Source organism: Thunnus thynnus, chromosome 19 (genome assembly GCF_963924715.1).
Source record: "Thunnus thynnus chromosome 19, fThuThy2.1, whole genome shotgun sequence".
Taxonomy (NCBI): Eukaryota; Metazoa; Chordata; class Actinopteri; order Scombriformes; family Scombridae; genus Thunnus; species Thunnus thynnus.
The window spans coordinates 10,948,485-10,966,534 of NC_089535.1; the positions used below are offsets into that span (position 1 = coordinate 10,948,485).

The 18,050-nt window shown below is 39.9% G+C and overlaps 1 protein-coding gene across 8 annotated transcripts; it reads right to left on the minus strand.

Annotated features, from left to right (window-relative positions):
- Nucleotides 1-139: 139 nt before the first annotated feature.
- On the minus strand, nucleotides 140-14,895 carry hnrpkl (heterogeneous nuclear ribonucleoprotein K, like). 8 transcript variants are annotated; one of them, XM_067573729.1, is made up of 16 exons: nucleotides 14,737-14,895; nucleotides 13,404-13,513; nucleotides 12,611-12,708; nucleotides 12,443-12,499; nucleotides 11,423-11,466; nucleotides 10,031-10,103; nucleotides 8,315-8,428; nucleotides 7,847-7,975; nucleotides 6,742-7,049; nucleotides 6,601-6,654; nucleotides 6,305-6,341; nucleotides 4,284-4,299; nucleotides 3,291-3,323; nucleotides 3,108-3,175; nucleotides 2,824-2,993; nucleotides 140-1,992 (listed from the first exon to the last, which is right to left on the minus strand). In XM_067573729.1, the coding sequence occupies exons 2-16, from the start codon at nucleotides 13,462-13,464 to the stop codon at nucleotides 1,962-1,964; spliced, it is 1,293 nt and encodes a 430-aa protein (XP_067429830.1). In that variant the 5' UTR covers nucleotides 13,465-13,513; nucleotides 14,737-14,895; the 3' UTR covers nucleotides 140-1,961. The 8 variants fall into 8 exon arrangements, with proteins under 8 accessions (XP_067429830.1, XP_067429831.1, XP_067429834.1 ...); XM_067573730.1 differs by having other exon boundaries at nucleotides 13,404-13,510; nucleotides 14,737-14,857; XM_067573733.1 differs by lacking the exon at nucleotides 14,737-14,895 and adding an exon at nucleotides 14,424-14,634 and having other exon boundaries at nucleotides 13,404-13,510.
- Nucleotides 14,896-18,050: the final 3,155 nt, after the last annotated feature.

Here is an 18,050-nt window from a genome sequence, read left to right on the forward strand (position 1 = left end):
GGGATTTTATCATACAGAACTTTTACTTGTAGTGGAGAATTTTGACATTGCTGTATTGGTACTTTTGCTTAAGTAAAGGATATGAGTACTTCTTCCACCACTGCTCATTCCTCTGTTGAAATAAACAACACACTTGGTGTAACTGTGACACAGAGTTTACTTACTCAACACCTGCAGGTACTACAGATATCAGACACAAGAGATACAGGTATGACTGGACAGAAAACACCACTCATGGACTCACAAAGCTGTATGCTCCCCTCTCATCAATAAACTGCACCTTAAGAAATCCCTTTCAAAAAACTTTAAAAATGCTTACATTGTCAAAATTAAAAACATGTTTGCAAGAATAAATTGATCTAACATGAGATATTAAGGTTGCATTACAGGAAGTCCATCTCGGCGAGTGGCAGAAAACAAATTGAGAGAGAAGAGAGAAAAAAATTATTACCAAACCTGTCTTTTGGCCCCATATCTCCTTCCAAGAAAGTAGAAAGTCGTCCGGGCCAATCTAAGTTAACCACTCATGAAATTACTTTGCTATGTAAATATATATACACACACACTTTTTACAGATCCTTGTCCTTCAAAGAAAAATCATAAAATTTCTTTTTTCTATATCACACTGGCACATTTGTCAAAACTTAAAGCTTAAGTTAGACATTTTGCAAACATGCTTATTCCATTTCTGGCAGAGAGTTATTAGTGAATGTTTTGTATGCTAAATATGGGGCTAAAGCTAGCAGCCGGTTAGCTTGGCAGAATGTTTTATACACTAAATGTGAGGCTAAAGCTAGCAGCCGGTTAGCATAGCATATAATGTTTTGTACACTAAATATGGCGCTAAAGCTAGCAGCCAGTTAGCTTAGCAGATAGACTAGAAACGGGGCGAAGCGGCTAGACTGGCTTTGTTGAACGGTGACAAAATCCACCTACCAGCACCTCCAACACTCACTAACTAATACATTATGAATTCGTTATTACAAAACGAAGATAAAAACATCAATTCGCCTCTTTACAGGTTATGTGTCGGACTATTTCTTGGCTCTATACGTAAACTTCCTGAAGTCTCGGCTGTTTGCCTAACAACAGTTCCCAGTAAAAACGTAGTCCGCCACATAATCTACCATGAAATCGCAAATATACATTTGTACACTTTGATTTTTGTGCTTATTTAACTAACAAAATATCATGTATTAATTAGTGAGCTTTAAAGCTGCTGGTAGGTCGATTTTGTCAAGTTTGGACAGGCCTGTTTCCTCCTGTTTCCCGTCTTTGTACTAGGCTAAGCTAACAGGCTGCTAGTGGTAGCTTTGTATTTACTGTACAGGTGTTGGGAGTTGTATTAATCTTCTCGCCTAACTCGCCACCAGAAAACAAATAAGCGTACTTCCCCAAGTGTCTAACCATTTCTTTAAAGCACCTTCTTACAAAAAGCACTTTATTTTACAGTGGAAAAGTATGTTCGATGTTCCTTAAAAATTAAAGTTTATTTTAATGGTTCTTTAACCATTCTGAGACCATGCATCTTCATTTTGGAGAGTGTGCTTAAACATTTGAGCTGGGAGAAAAACAAAAAAAAAATTAAAGTCACATAAAGTCTGTTACTAAAAGATTACATTCTGCATGCTGTACTGAAACGAGGGAGATAGGGACCGGGGGGCGGCTCACAACACCGAAAGTTATCACACAGATGAGTTTACTCCAATGACGTTACAAGAATCTCCTCAAAAATAATTACACCAGCACAAAAACATGTTACTGACTCCTTGTTTGCTGTTTGACAGCTTAAGATTTTTCAAAACTCCAACTAAAACTTGCGATGTATAGAAAGATGTTGTAACGTGTAATATTGAGGGGACCGGGCACATCTACCCAAAGCAGAGGAATGTAGGCTCTGAATAGAAGGAGCAAACAGTATGGCAGCATGGCTTCACTCTTCTTTCTTTCTTTTCTTCTTCCTAGAAGAATCGACCAGAGTACTGCTTGACACTGAAATAAGAGACAAGTAACAGTTAGGATGCTTCATGATGACATCGATAGTATTTGTCTAAACAGGAACATGACAGGGATCAGGATTTATTATTTACTGTTGTACTCGATGCTGTCAAGATTTTTTTTATGCCAAGGTTAAGGCTGACAAATTATATCTGCAACAAGCAATATAACTGCTGAGACTAAAATAAACTGCCAAGTTTGCACACAAGTGCAACTAAATTGGTCATTATTGATTAATCTGTCAATTATTTTCTTGATTGAGTAATGTAAAATGCCAGATCATAGTGTAAAATGCCCCATACATTCCCACACCCTTAGTGATGCCTTGAAAGTGTTTTTTTCCCCCTCAGACCAACAGTCCACAACCCCAAAATAGTCTACATGACTATCAAAATAGGTTTCTGGTTCATTTTCTGTTGATCAAACTATCAATTCATCTACTAATTGTAACAGCAGTGGCAAAAATTAGCACTATTCTGGTGTTTAGCTTTTGTTACCGATTTTAGTCTACTTCTGCGCCAAAAATGAAAGTAGTAGTAGTAGTAGTAGTAGATGTAGTACACGGTGAATATTACAATTAACATAACAGGATCAACACTCACTAAACTGTGTGTTCTAAGTTTCACGTGGCTCTAACACACATTTAGCCTTGTGGACAATAAAGTTAAGTTTAAGTCAACTATTTAAAGCAGCAACTAAAACACTGTTTACTTCATCCAGTAGAGGATGAGCGTACAGGCCAGCAGAGGAGACCACACCACACCAGTGTGATGATTTAGAGTTTTTTGGGGGATGGGGGGGGGGGGGGGTCACAGGAGCACATGCCTGTTCTGTAGCAGGTACTGGGCGTTCTGGATCTGGTCCTGTGTTCCTGTGATGGTGATGATGCGGTCCTCAGAGCCCTCTAGTGGTTCATCAATCTTGATAGATGCCCCAGACTCGTGGCGGATCTGCTTGATCCTTTGGCCGCCCTTACCAATGATGGATCCAGCCAACTGTAAAACAACCACGCAGGCAAATTGATAATACATTTAGGAGTGAAATGTCTTTTCTGTCTTCATTTACTGTTAGGGCCAGCTTTTGTGAGTATGAGCAGATGTCTTACTTACATCTTTTGGGATGGTGACTTGCGTTGTGATAACTGGGCCTCCAATATCACTGTATGAGCCTCTGCCACCTAGGAGGTGAGTAAGTACATTTAAGGCGACTTAGACGTGCACTTGACTACAAGAAATAATCCCTTTAGGTTAGGAAACAAGACACAGGGACAATAATGATCCACCCCCACTCACCAGACTGAAAGTGCTCCCAGGAAGAATTGTTGTCTTTGAAAACATTGGAAAGGAAACAAGAAAGAGGAAAATTGAAAATACACCACAGGGACAAAGAAGAGAGATAGTATGACAGTAAACAACTAATACAGCCAGAATCCCCCCCCCCCAAAAAAAGGAGAATTATGGGTTTTTTCCCTCATGGTTACAATCGGAGGACAGCTTCACAACAGATTTCAATGGGCCAAGTAACACAAGCCGTCAACTAGGAAGGTTACACATAAATATTAGTTTAACTCAATTATCCAAAACATTAATTGAGGACTATAAAGAACCAGTGTGTAAGACTTGGGTGATCTATTAGCTGAAATGGAATATAATACTCATAAGTATGTTTATAATCACCTGAAAACAAGAATTGTTGTGTTTTCATTACCTTAGAATGAGCCCTTATATCTACATGTTGCACCACCATGTTTCTGCAGTAGCCCAGAACGGACAAACCAAACGCTGGCTCTAGAGAGGGCCTTTCGCATTTTTTTGCGAGTTTTGGAATCAGAGGGGGAGGGGCATTCAGTTGGTTGCGATCTGCAACCTCACCGCAAGATGCCACTAAATCCTACACACTGGTCCTTTAAAGTAAAGAAAATATTAAATGTCTGTTGTTAAGACCCACTGCATTATAAAACTATGTGTTTGAACAATTAACCTAAGTCACTGCAAAAAAGGATTACGCAGATGTTAGACATTTTGGGTCATAACTTTCACATTTACTTTTGTGTTAACTTTTAAAAAAGTGGTTTAAATATTACTGAAAACCAATAAAACAGCCCATCAAATCCGTTATACAGATGTGCAAAGTTATTGTGTTCCCACATGACATATCTGAAAAATAAGACCCACTTAAAACACACACACATACATACACAAACAAAAGCAGCAGCAAAAAGATGATTTTCCTGTAATGAATTGATTGTAAATCTGTGCAGAATTTACATCAATATTAAGACTCACCATATCCGCCTCCACTCTGCAATTCAGGAACAATTGGAAGAGGGAAAAAAAAAGAAAAAACACAATGTCACAATAATAACAGCATGTCATCAGCTCTTTTTAGTTCTCTGAACACTGATAAAACATACAATCAGTACCCACTCAACATCAGACTACAAAAAACCTGGCTAGTATTGGCTAGTTTTTGTATCCAGGCTTAGGATCTCAGGATCTTAGTATTTGCTGATACCACAGCATTAAGCAGTCCCTGCACATTTCCAGTGACATTCATGCTTCAAACATCCCATTTCGCTTTATCCGAAAAGTACATTATTGGTTTGATATCTGAGGCCTGCAGACCACTGAAACAATCTGAAGTAACTGTAGTAAGTGTCAGTTTGAAAAAAAAAAAAATTGACCTTGGCCATGAAAGGATACACCTGTTCAGCAATAATGTAATGGTGATGATGTGGCGATGGCTTGAATAACGCCTGCTCAGCACCAAGAATCTGATCAGTGAACGCACGGCTTAACATTTGTAAATTCCTAGAAGACCTGCAGTTTCAGTTCAACATGCAACAATTATTGGCAAGAAAAGTAACGGCCGCAGCAGTTTAGAAATGTAAATGATAACATGTTGATGAGCACCATCTACAGGCAAAAAAAGGAATAGCTTCTGCAATTTTGACACTTACGCCACCTGCAGGCAATAAATTATTAGAATAGTAGTTTTTTTTTTTCTTTTCATTGCTGCTGTGTGTCTAAAGTTTTATATTTTACAATTTAATCTTGCAAGAGTTTTAATAACTGTAGCATATTTCTGCCGAACACTGGGAAGACTGGTGAGTTCACACAGCCTTCAGACTTCTGGTTACTCTGGAGAAAGAAGCTCTAACCAGCTTTTATTTATTCTATTCAAATAAAATAAATCAAATACAACAGCATGGGGTAGGATGCAGATGCCACAAATAAAGAATGTACAATGTAAAAGGTTGCAAAGGAAGATTATAAAACATTTTAAGAAATCTGTTACTGAAACATCACATTGAAATTAGTCACAGGTGGCAACTCGGACATGAGGGTTTCCAAGATATTTGAAACTGGGTCAAAACTTAATGCTTGTACATTTTTAGAGCAAAAGGATTCAGGAACTGTCTGGGACATATTTTTTTTAAAGACATGGTTCATCAAAGTCCTAATTTAACCAAAGAATTAATCATCCATATTTAGCACATTTATATGCAGACTAATAATTTGCCTTAACCCGTTAAAGCCATCCTCCATTCAAATTGTAATGGAAATGCCTTCATGCAATTTTCTTAATTAGAACAAGGTCATCCCCTAAATAAATTAAAGATCCTAAATATATAGAAACAATATTTATGCATAATATTTTGTGTTATTTGAGCATGTAAACACTGTATCAGCCATGTTGTATTTAAAAAGCTTTAGATTTTTAGATGGCTAAAATAATATAATAATATAGAAGTGATAAGCTTCTCTTACTATCTAAATTTATTTTCTTATCATATTTGAGTAATTTTCCATCTCTTGAGGCTCTGACTGCTGAAATTAATTTGCATTTTGATAACCAAAATCAGAGCAGTCTTTATAGGTGAAGATAGATTTCTGCTGTGCTCAAGCTCATCATATTTGTCCTTAAATCTCAGCAATTCATTGACATCTATTGTATTTATTTAATCAAATGCACTCTTTGCTTTCTTATTCAAACTATCTGCTTGCAGCTGAGACCTGAGGGGAACCTGCTCAGGAATTGCTTTGGTTTCAGCTCAAGTTCATTTGCTAGCCTGGTGGATCTCTGGACTACGTACTCAGCTGCTCTGTGGTAACCAAGGAGACAACTGTTGCCTGGCAACGACAGGCCTAGATCAGTGTGCATACACAGTGAAAAGCACCACAGAGTCCAAGCCTCTGTGCTTGTACTACACTCGAACCAGGAATTCCAATCACCTCTTGTGAAACATAATTCACAAACACCTAACAAAGACTAGGAAATGACAAACACACATTATAGCACTCACCATGCTGTCATAGCGGTCTCCTCGGCCTCTTCTGTCACTACAGACAAAAAAGGTATGCATTTATATAGTTTCTCTACTCTAGGACACTTAACACTACAGTATCAAGCAGTTTCAGCGCTGTTAGATTGGTATTTAAAAAGCTGTGAGTGTGAAAAGACATGCAGACTCTACAGATGACCTGTGATCAGACTCTGAATCAGGGCCTGTGGGTTGACATTCTGTTATTGAGAAAGTTTTACTGATATCTGTCACTATGCTTTTGAGAGAAATAACTGATAATCCTACTTTGTGCTCACCTTGGTCTGTCGTCCATGCTGCCATGATAGCTGCCATGTGAGAACCTGTCTCCTCTGCAAACAGACAGGGTAACAACATTATAAAAAAGGTCCAACTGTATCTAAACAATTGGGCATACAAGGAAGCGTGCGTCTCCTCACCCTCCTCTTGGTGGTGGGGGTAGTGGAAGAGGCAGGTTACGAGCTCTGCTGCCCCCTCGTCCACCTCTGCTCAGCGGTGGCGGAGGTCCCCGACGGGGGCTCATGTCATCGTAGTCCCGTCTGGAAGGAGGCATGGGTCTGTTGCCACGAACAGGGGGCATGCGTTCAAAGCCCCCGCGCACACGAATGGGGAAGCCACCGATTGGTCGTCTGCCTCTCTCCTCGAACAACATGGTGAAACCACCGTAGTCGTATGTTTCGTCATAGAAATTAGGGTCATAAGGCTGGGCACGGCCTTTTATTGGTGCCTGCGAATGAAGGGTAAAAGGAAATGGAAGGGAAAAGGTTGTAAAGACTACTATGAAATAGTTGCTGAAACGTGTTAACTTAACACTTATCATGCACATTTCCACGTCTATATTTATATTCTGGGGCTCTAATGGAATATTTTGCATGATTTACAGTAAAAAAAAAACTCTTTATTTATCTTATAGTGGCCTTTTATGCAGGCCCTCAGTTCAGCCTCTGTCTGAAACAGGCTGTTTTAGCTGCTGTCTCTTTAAAGCCTCCCTCTGCAGACTTCCTGCAGCTCTGGAGGCTACATAAACCAACAGTAGTAGTAGGATTTCACTTCTTTTTCTCATTCTTTATTCGAAATGAAAAACTTCTCAAATACATCCGTACATTTAACAACTCATGGAACAACCTTAGCAACAAAGGCTACCAATGGACAGCTGTTTGTGGGCATGCGCAAACAATCTGATGTTATCACGAGCAGGAAGTAGCAGTAACATTCAACAGTCTGAAGCCTGGGGCTTTTGACTCGCAAGGAGCATTTTTACATACTTTCACCTCAAGTTTTGGCCCTTTGAGCATGTTTAACATAAACATCCTACATCATAACAGTGTAAAACTGACAGAAAAATCACAAAATGCATGATATGTCCCCTTTAAAGCTGCAGTCTTTTCAGTTATGATGTATTAAGTTAAAATCATACACTTCAGCTTCATATCTTTTAATCACCCTTACATCTCCATGAGAGGAAACAGATGACTGCATGCAGTATGTTGAGGTTTTCAACAGATCTCGGGGTTGTAAACTCACCTCTGACACCAGCTCCAGGATAACTTTTATACATTCAATGACACGTTCTGGCTTTCCTCCCACCAAGACAACTCTGTCAGTGGAGTGTGGACAGCATTCCTGGAACAACTTGATGGTGGTCTGGGTGTTCTGGTGCATGGAAACATAAAAATGTTAGTCTTCTGTCAGGCAATTAAATTCACCATTGATTGCTTTACTCCTGAACTAGCCAACGAAGCCAGCTTTTCTTATACAGCATATTAGATGTAATGTCATTACTGCTACTGCAAACAAGGTTTTGGAATATTTAGGAACTTAAAATGCATAACTTAATAGGAGGAAAAATGCACAAACCAGGAGATCGTATCCATCATTAATTCACAGAAAACTCACAAAATACAAAAGTTACAATAGTGGTTCTAACAATTCATTAGCCTGTTGGTGCAGAACCTCATGACGAGGCTCCTGCTAATCTGGACTTTGTCCTACCTCTCTCAGCTCCTTTATCTTGGCACCTTTCACCCCGATGATGCCCCCTGCTAAGCTCTGATGGATCAGCAGGCGAAGCTCACAGTCAAAGTCAATCCCGCTGTAATGCTGGTACTACACAAACACAACACAAGATCAGTAGGGTCACAGACTATTCCCATTGTTCATTAACAAAGCATTTCCGTAATGACATACTTTATGTTGTCAAAGTGGAAAACTAGTGGGAGAGAATGTGTTGTTTAGACTCTTTAAAACATCACTTTTGTTCTGCAGCACAATTCTAAGCAAATTAACAAGTTGACCTGTGAAGTCTAAAAATAAAGTAAAAAAAAAAAAAACTCAAAAAAACCCCCAACTCAAACACGTTTAGAGTGGAACAAAGAAAAAAGTTAAATTTCTCATATTGGGGTTTATAAATAAAATCCATATTTTTTCATGATTCGCACCACACTTGCAACACGCTGTTTGAATTAATCGATGTGGCCTTGGCCCTCTATATTAGTAGTAGAAGTTACATAAGCAGCATGGGATTAAGAAACAGATTTATAAAGATGTCAAATAATTGGCACTCAAATTGCCAGTGCATCAGTCTCCTGGGAACTCTCAATAAAGCATGACAGCATTTGCAAAACAAAAAAAAAACAACTAATGGTACCAATTTAGAAGAACAGTGGTGGCAAAGATTGAGTTATTCAAAGAGTAGTTGGAAAATCACTAAAAAAAACAATAACCTCAAAAGTGAGTTGCTGTGTGCTTCACAAATGTGGTCGTTATAGCAGAGATTCCATTTGGAAAATATATCCAAGGTTGACGCAGGAAGATGAATAATGTGAGATGCACAAGTCTTGAAGCAATGGAATCTTTTACTTCAGTGTTTGGACACATCTGAAAAATGCTAACTGCTGAATATAGTAGTGGATTAGTATTAGTGGTGGTTGCCATCGTGTGGCACAAATGTCACACAAAACAATGAATGCCAAAATTGTGGTGGCACGAGAGGAAAAAAGTGAGGGGACCACCAAAGTCTTTAGGATTCATCCTCTGGGGACCATGAATTTCATGGCAATCCATGATCATCATCAATAGTTGTTGAGATATTTCAGTGGTGGACAGACCAATCAACATTGCCATCCATAGAGCAATGCTATGGCAATGGCTAAAAATATAGGTTTGGGTCTCTGGTCAGATTCAGGTGCAAAATGAACTGGGTCTGGGTTTAAAGGTGCACCATGAAGTTTTCTTGTAAACACATTCATTCAATATTTCTCACCAAAACATATTGTGTATATTCTTGAGGTCTAACAAACGTTTTAAGCACATTTTCTTCCTATTAAAACATTTGAAAAACTGCTTTTTGAAAATATTTTGAATCTGCACTGTTCACATCCATGTTCACTAGCTAGCAGTGTCCAACAAGTGGAATGGTGCAAAAACAGGATGTGAATAGCGCATGATAAAAATAAAACCGGGGCCCACTTGTAAGCGCTACTTGTGGTCAAAAACTCCACAGGGTACATCTAAAGCTCGTGCGGACCTCCATCAAAACTCTTAAAACTTAAAATTCTGCACATTTATGACTAAATGCAGTTTTCCATTCCTTAATTTCAACAGGCTACATATTTCATACATATTTCATTAGGCAATGTCATGTATCATCCTGGACTGCTGTCTATTCATGTACACATTATTAACAAGGTAATTAACATGATGTCTTACCTCCTCTAGAGTAGGTATGATTTTCAGCAGAATCTCTCCAATAGTGTCAATGCTGGCATTCACACTCAGGATCCTGTCAGGAACCATTTTGGCCAAAAGGAAGCAAGGCATTACAAGGAGGACAAAGAGTACAGCACAAAGCAAAACCTGATAAAAAATATGTGAGAAGCAGTCCAGCAAAAAGTTACAAGAGAGATTTACAAAAGGTTTCAAACTAAAGGAAAAATTAAGACTGCTGCACACTACGCACAATTTTAGCTATTCCCCAACACTAGACTGATTGAATAAGCAGCTGACATGCACTTAATCTAATATTATTTTCAGAGTAAGAGAAGCCTTGGGAGGATGGGCAGCTTCAGATCGGCTCAAATTAACGTGCGACTGGCCACACAGAATTGGGGGGGAGGGGGGTGTGAGAGAGAAAGAGAGACCTTCTATAACCATCCCACCACCAGCAAGTTGGGGAAAAGGAACGTAACAAACTGAAACAACAACTTGCCGTGACAATTGCGCCACCAGCACACCTTCTCATTGTGACCAGGGGGTTGGGAAGGAGGGGTGAGGTGGGGAGGAGAGGGCTTAGGGCGGGGGTGGGGGGTGGGGGGGGGGGGGTGAGGTGGAGACGATGTGGGCAGTAGAAAAGGGGTAACAGAGCAGAGGGTTGAGGTGGGGAAGGAAATGTGAGCGGTTACCAACTACTCTGTGGCACAGGACAGGAGCAGGGGGTTGGAAGGTGGTGGTGGGGGGGAGGGGTTATGAAAGTTTGGCAGGCAGCTCTGATCTGATCTGATGTGGCCTGAGAGAAATTTAACAGAAGGGATGCAGCACAATGAAATAAAGAGACGACATTAATGAGTGACAGAGTGGGGGACGGAGCCTCCAGACAAGAGCCGGTGCTCTCTCAGAGATCATGAACAGTGATGCTGAAAACAGTGGGGTAAAGGGTGGAAGGGAGGTGGGGTTGGAGGTAAGGGGGAGGGGGGGGGGGAGAGGGCCAGGTGGGCCACAGAGGACAGAGAGAGAACAGGATATCTGCTTTTTCGAAAGTTTCATGGTAGAATTAAATTTCACAGCAAGGAAAAACAACATCCAACAGCTGTGTTGCTAACCATAATATACCAACTACTTGGTAGTGGGTTGTCAATGATTCTCTGAATGGACAATAAACTGACAAGGAGTCCAAATCAATGGAGATGTTTAAAATGGACAGAAAAATCAAAAGGGAACAATACACGTTTCTTACAAGTGGAGGAGGGGGGATGTTTGGAGGGAGGGGGGGGGGGGTATACTGTCATGTATAAAAAATGTTAAAATGAAACAGAAGGCAGGTTATCAAAGACATGTGTTTGGCTGTTCTAATCAGGCAGTGAGGCAATAACTGGTGGGACATACCGCTCTGGGCCACTGCTGTCTGGGACTGATACACTGGCATTGTACTGCATGGGCCGAGGTGGTGGTGGTGGTGGTTGTGGTGGAGGTTGGCATTGGGCGGGGGCATTCAATCACAAGATGTCAAGTTAGGTGCCCGTTTAAGGAGGGGCACAGTTTATGGGCGGGGCCAACCGGGAGTGTCAGGTGGGCGGGCGGGCGTTCAGGGGCGGGCGGAGGTTGGGCCAACGTCAAGGTGGGCAACGCAGGAGGGGCATGTCGATCCAGTACATGGGCAACGGAGGAAGGTGGCCAAAAATAAAAAATAAAAAAGTAAAGGAGAAGGGAAGAGGGGGAGAAGGAATACATTTTTAATTGAATACAGGCTATACTTTGTCCCAAAAGTGAAATGAGAGACTTTGTGGTGAGTGAAGAAGAACAGGATGTGTGACCTGGGCAAAGATAAGTTTGATTAACAGTCTGGAGCACTACAGAGATTTACGTCCCTGCAAAAAAAAAAAAAAAAAAAAAAAAAAGAAGACACTATGTCCACTCAGGCTTTAAGGCACCTGTTGTCACATCAAGGTCAAACATAGCTTCAACACTGTGGGGAACTGGAATCAGGTTGAAACTCACAAGAGGACATGATTGAAAACAAAATCCATAAGATCAATCTAACAAAGCCTTTTTTTTTTCCCCATCTATATCTGTCCAAAGGAAATCAAACAGCGTCTGTCCACATGACAACTTGGATTTCCTTGTTTATAAGAAACTGATCTTAACAGGGCATGTCATTTCTTGTTGTCAAATGATAAAAACCTACAGGGAGGAAATGTGCGGCTGTTGCGGTGGAAATCCAATGAATGAGTTTGTTCATTCATGGCGAATTTAGATCTGTATACTGTAATAATCCCTCAGCAAAAATTAACTGATAGCACAGTCGTTAGGTCTAAAAAGACCTGTAGCAGATTCTGAAACAGAGGAGGCAACTACATTTCCTCCTCAGCTGCAGAAATGTTATCAACATTTTATCTGTTTACTCACATCTGTGCGTAGGGCTTTTATGTTCTTGCCACCCTTTCCAATAACAGCACCAGCATTCTGTGAAGAGACAGAGGGTTTTTCTTAGAAAAAATTATCCTTAATTATGGGAGAAACAACAACAGTGTGGCCCGTCAACTGATGCAGCCCACAGAGTGAACGAGTCTTTACTTTGCTCTGAAGCAGCACACGCAGCTCCACCATCTCGTCCGTGTTGCGAGAACGTTTGAAGGCCTGCTCCTCGTCCATGTCCTCAGCTGGCCGTTTACCTGAGAGGGAAGACACTTCAGGTCAGAGCTGAACCAGGACGTCATTCAGCGAGAGGTAATCAACTTTAACGCCACAGTGTAGAATTTGACAATTTCCAGCTTTGGCAGCTTTTAGTACAGCAGTTTAAATAAAGCAATGTTTGAATCTTCAAATTGTTCCACAATAATTATTCCACTTTTCTAAAAACTAAATCTTGCTATAATCTACTATAATCATATAAAAATGTGACACATAGTGGCTTTAAAACTATGGCATTTCTCTCATAATGGTTAGAGGAAAATGCAAAAAGTAACTAATTTATAATTACTAGCCAAAGCCACTGAAGGGTTAATAGAAGTGACAAAAATATGAATCAACGGCAACCCCAACAATGGTTTTCATTCAGCAGCCAACTGTAACCTGGAATATGTCCAGCTCCGCCATGTACCCTTCCTGGATTAAAACACAGGCAGATCTGCTCAGGGCCCTCAGAACAGCAGTATCTTGGACAGGAGAATCCCTAAACCATCTGACATGTCCACATGCTATGTGGTGCCAGCCAAAATTTGTCAGTTTTTTTTCTCTTCTCCTCCCTTGAGTGAACTAATTAGTAGGTATATTTACACACTGTGTTTTAGGCTGGATGCACCACAGGACAGGCTATGTTCATTTTCTACTAAATGCATAAGTTTATTTGTTTACATCATGATCTTACCATTAGTGTCAGTATTGCTGAATGTGATGTCTTCGTCCTGCTGTTCAATATTCACCTCCATTGTCTTGCACCTGCAGTGGAATGCAAACAGGCTCCTCTCCCTGGATCTGCTAAAACGGGGGACAAATAGTACAATCAGCTACATGCAAAAACACATCAGATGAAATATTTTGATTATCAATCTGCCAATTATTTTCACAAGTAATTGTAATTATTTGGCCTATCAGAAAATAGTGTTCAATCAACAGTCTAAAACCCAAAGATATTCAGTTGAGTTTATCACCAAGTAAAGACAAAGAAAAGCAGCAAATTATTACAGTTTAAAAGCTGGAATCAGAGCATGTTTGGCAATTTTGTTTCACTGATTACAAAACTAGTTGATTATTTTTCTGTCAATTGATTGATTCTTTCAGCGCTAATTATGATAGCTGACAAATAGGGCTGATGAAGACAAATCATATAAAGTCATTAGTTTAACATGCATGCAGCAGCATCTGGTAATGTTTTCTGGGTAGTTCAACATTATATTTGTCAAAATTTGGCATTGAACACTTTAAAGATACACTCAAGGGGTTTTGCATATAACTAGCCTGCATGAACCCCACCGTGCACATGCAGTCCACCTACATGCACTGCCCACTGTTGCAAAAACAGACTGTACTCCTGTCCTGCAAGCATCACTCCTGAAGTGAGGCCTGCTAACTTACATGGAGATGCTGGTCAACGCCTACATGTCTTAGGAATTAGCAGCAACCATTTTTAAGTGAGTTTTTCCAAGAGCACCCACACCTACCACATACTCAAAAAAAGGGTTTTCTGAAGAACACAAATACATCATATGTGCCTTATTGCCATCGGGAGCAAATAGCTAGTTGTGGGGAAAGCTCGTCACGGACTGTTACTTCTTGTATCGAGCCCCCTTTTTCGCTCCTATAAATTCAAAACAGCGACACAAGGGAACAATGCACATAAAGGATACTGCGCAATTCCTTACAAGTAAACGGAAAACGCATTTGTCACCTGATCTGTCTGCCTGCAAACAGAAGTTAGCTGGCTTCTTTGCGCTGTGGCTAGTTAAGTTGACATGACTTTGCTATGCTAACAGACCCGCTAAGCTAGCCAGTTGCTTTCTGTGTGTTTTGCGAGGCGTGTCTACCAGCTACAGTGTACACGTTGCGACTGTACAACATCCACCAGCGAGAAATAACACGGCACAAAACAGCTATTCCGCTAATGTCAGCGGTGAAAAATTATTTCTATCGAGCATAGCTAACATATGACGCAACGTTATATTACTCGACTGTCAAAATACAACGTTTAAAGACAAACAAACCTGCAGCAAAACCACGTTCACTGCGGTCCTCCACGATTTCCTCGCCCTGAAACGTTCGCACGTTTTCAGCATGGAGAGAAGACACAGTGGGTGAGCTCGATTCGTCGACACTGACCCGGTGGTGTGTTTATTACGTTTAGCAAGACAGCACGGGCGGGAGGGGATAAGGCTACTTTAATTCGTCGAACGAGATCAGTGTGACCGTCTGGCTACGCAGAACAATTTATCAAACGCTCCCTGTCTTTTTCAGGGTTTTTATGCCCTGAGTATAGGCTCGCAGGCTGCTAACTATCCCGCCTCCTTCGACAGACACCCACCATAACAACCACTGTCTGCGTGAGTGAAGAGGGTTTTTATTGTCCTGAGTGTTGACTGTCAGGTTAGTTAAATAAATCCTGAAGGATAAGGGTTCGTTTGAATTCCACAGCTGTGTCCCAGTTCAATAATACATATTAAAGTGAGTCTAACCAGGTTTTGAGTACAGTACTGAAAAACCGACAAAAATTAAGTATGCTCAATGATTCCCTCCAGACATGTTTTAAGATGTATATAAAATACTCTACTTTGAATAATAATTTGTGTCTTGTTAAAATCCTTAAAATTACATCTACTCCTTCTCCATTATTAAAATCCAGAATCTATGAATATGCAGATATATTTCATTTCAGTAGCTTAACAGCTGGACGCAAGATGTCTCCTACTTCACTTTAAAGTCCATTCTCAGTATTTATGCACTGCAGGCTTCAAGTGTCCACATCACACTTGATTAAGCTGAATATTGGACCTGAACTGGCTTCCAAACTAAATGTGATGTCACAAATCATGCTCAAATAGGCCCGCCTCCTTAAAAGTGAATCTTCAATGAGCACAGGGAAACTTTCCACTTTCACCAGATAAATGTGAAAACAGCTTTCTAGTGTCAAACTCTGCAAATACATCATTCTGCACAGTGAAGCTCAAACAGGTAAGGGTAAGACTGTCTGACTAGCTCTATAGAAGCATCAATAGATGCTTCCTATTAGAAAGTGCTTCCAGATGTGTTGGTTAGTCCTAAAACTTGATGCTTGCATTGTTTCAAAACCATTTTTTGGCTCATTGCTTCACATTATATTAGGTGGTGTGGACACATTGGTGAAAGGACAGCAGACTTAGCACCACTCTTTCATGCTGCTGAGTAAAGCTGCAATGATTAGTCCATTAGTTGATTGAAAGAAAATTATTTTGATAATCATATAGGTCATTTTTAAAGAAAACATGCCAAAGATTAGATGGTTCCAAGTTATTGTACGTGCAAATTTGCCGCCTTTCTTGGCCTTAAATGATAGTAAATTGAATATTTTTGAGTTTGGGACTGTTTATTGCTCAAAAGCAGACATTTAATGATGATACGTTGTGCTCTCGGATATCGTGATGGGCATTTTTCACCCTTTTCTGAAGTTTTATAGATGAAGCAAATAAACAATTAATCAAGAAAATAATTGACAGGTTAATTGATAATGAAAATAGCCTTACTGCTGAAGTTTAGTACTTTAGTCTGATAGAAACAAAATGATGGCTTAAATATTATGAAACAATATGGAGTTGTGTTTACCTGTCTTGCCTGCAGAGCACAGCATATTTATGTAGTATTGAGTACAGTTGTATAAATTCTTTACAGCCGTTTTATATCAGAGGTTGTGGAAATCAGGTCTGATGAAGGCACTTATTTTATCTTCACAGAAAAGGTACTAAAGGAGGTAATGGAGGGGTGGGATCTTAACAAAATAGAACATGCCCTTCAGCAAAAGTAAGTTAAAATAGATTTTTATTATTTCTCATGGTGCACATCCCAGTGGCACATGGGAGACGATGATCCACCAGGTCAAGATAACCTTGTAATCACTAACTAAACACCAAACTCTTGATGGTGAAAGCTATTTAACAGTTATATGTGGTGTGGAGGTTCATGATGACTTAAACCACAACCAACCCATATTTTCATTATCGATTAATCAGCAGATTATTTTCTCAATTAATTGTTTTGTCTATAAAATGTCAGAAAACACTGAAAACCAACGGTCCAAAATCCAAAGATATTCAGTTTACTATCATGTATGACACAAAAAAGCTTAAAAACCTCTCATTTGAGAAGCTGCAACCAGTAAATTTTTGTCATTTGTCCTTAAAATGTATTATTCAATTATCAACATAATTGCAGATTAATTTTCTGTTGATCGACTTGTTGCAGCTCTACACCTACACTAACTCAGAGTTTCAGCCTCACAATATTCACTGCTGGACGTTGATGAAGGCAAGTTCAGTCCTGCTCTTGTCTGGATGTGTCTGCAATAAATGAAATGTTTTGTGTCTATTGTATGTAAGTGCTTGGAAAAAGAACAATCGTGTGCAGTGTGTTACAATGTGGGTAATCCACAAAACTAGACTGAGACACAGTGGATAGTACAGGATCAGCGGGTTGAGTCCCAGCTGCGTCACTGTATGCAGTGTTCAAGACAGCTGGTTCAGGAAGAGGTAGAGATAGAGATGCGGCACCAAACTATATGTACAAAAGAAGGAAGATGTCTTAATCTGGCATGTCAAAAGTCTAAGTACATTCAATATGCAACATCTCCAAAGCTACTGGTACAGTGCAAACTCATGTTCCTCAAGAGGAACCACAAGTAGGTGCAGAAGACTGTAACAAGGTGCAATGAGGTCAAGTCTCACTTCAGGTTACACTTTCTTCTGTCCTCAAAGTAGGAAATCCTCCAGCATCTAAGTTTCAAGGAATGGCACATTTAAAAATATGAATTACAAAATCTGATATAAAATGACACAAAACAGAAACAGCATCATTTTATGGGTTTAGTAGATATTCTATTGCATTTGCTAACCAATACCAACCCCAATATAAAACACACAACATTTGTATGCCCTAGACACATGTACATAGACAAGCACACACTACTTTTCTCAGCGCAGACTGATTCTCTTTGGCTTTTCTGCAGAGATAAAATGATAAGGCCATGAGATCAGACTTATTAATCCGACATCACTGGCCAGAGCCACCACCTGACTGCCCATGTGTTGCAAATCAGGAGCCTGAATGATGTCCATACTTGATCTATTTTAAACATCCCTTTTCTCGTAGTGTTGTCATGCTCCTTCAGATATAGGCAAGGATCTATTGCAAAATAAAGAGCTCTCTTCTCCTCTCCTATACTCTGAGGTTACCATGGAGACAGATATAATTCAGTTCTTGATGTTTCTCATGAAAAAAAAAAAAAAAAAAAAAGCCTGCGTACATATTTTCATCTGCAACCATAGCGACACTT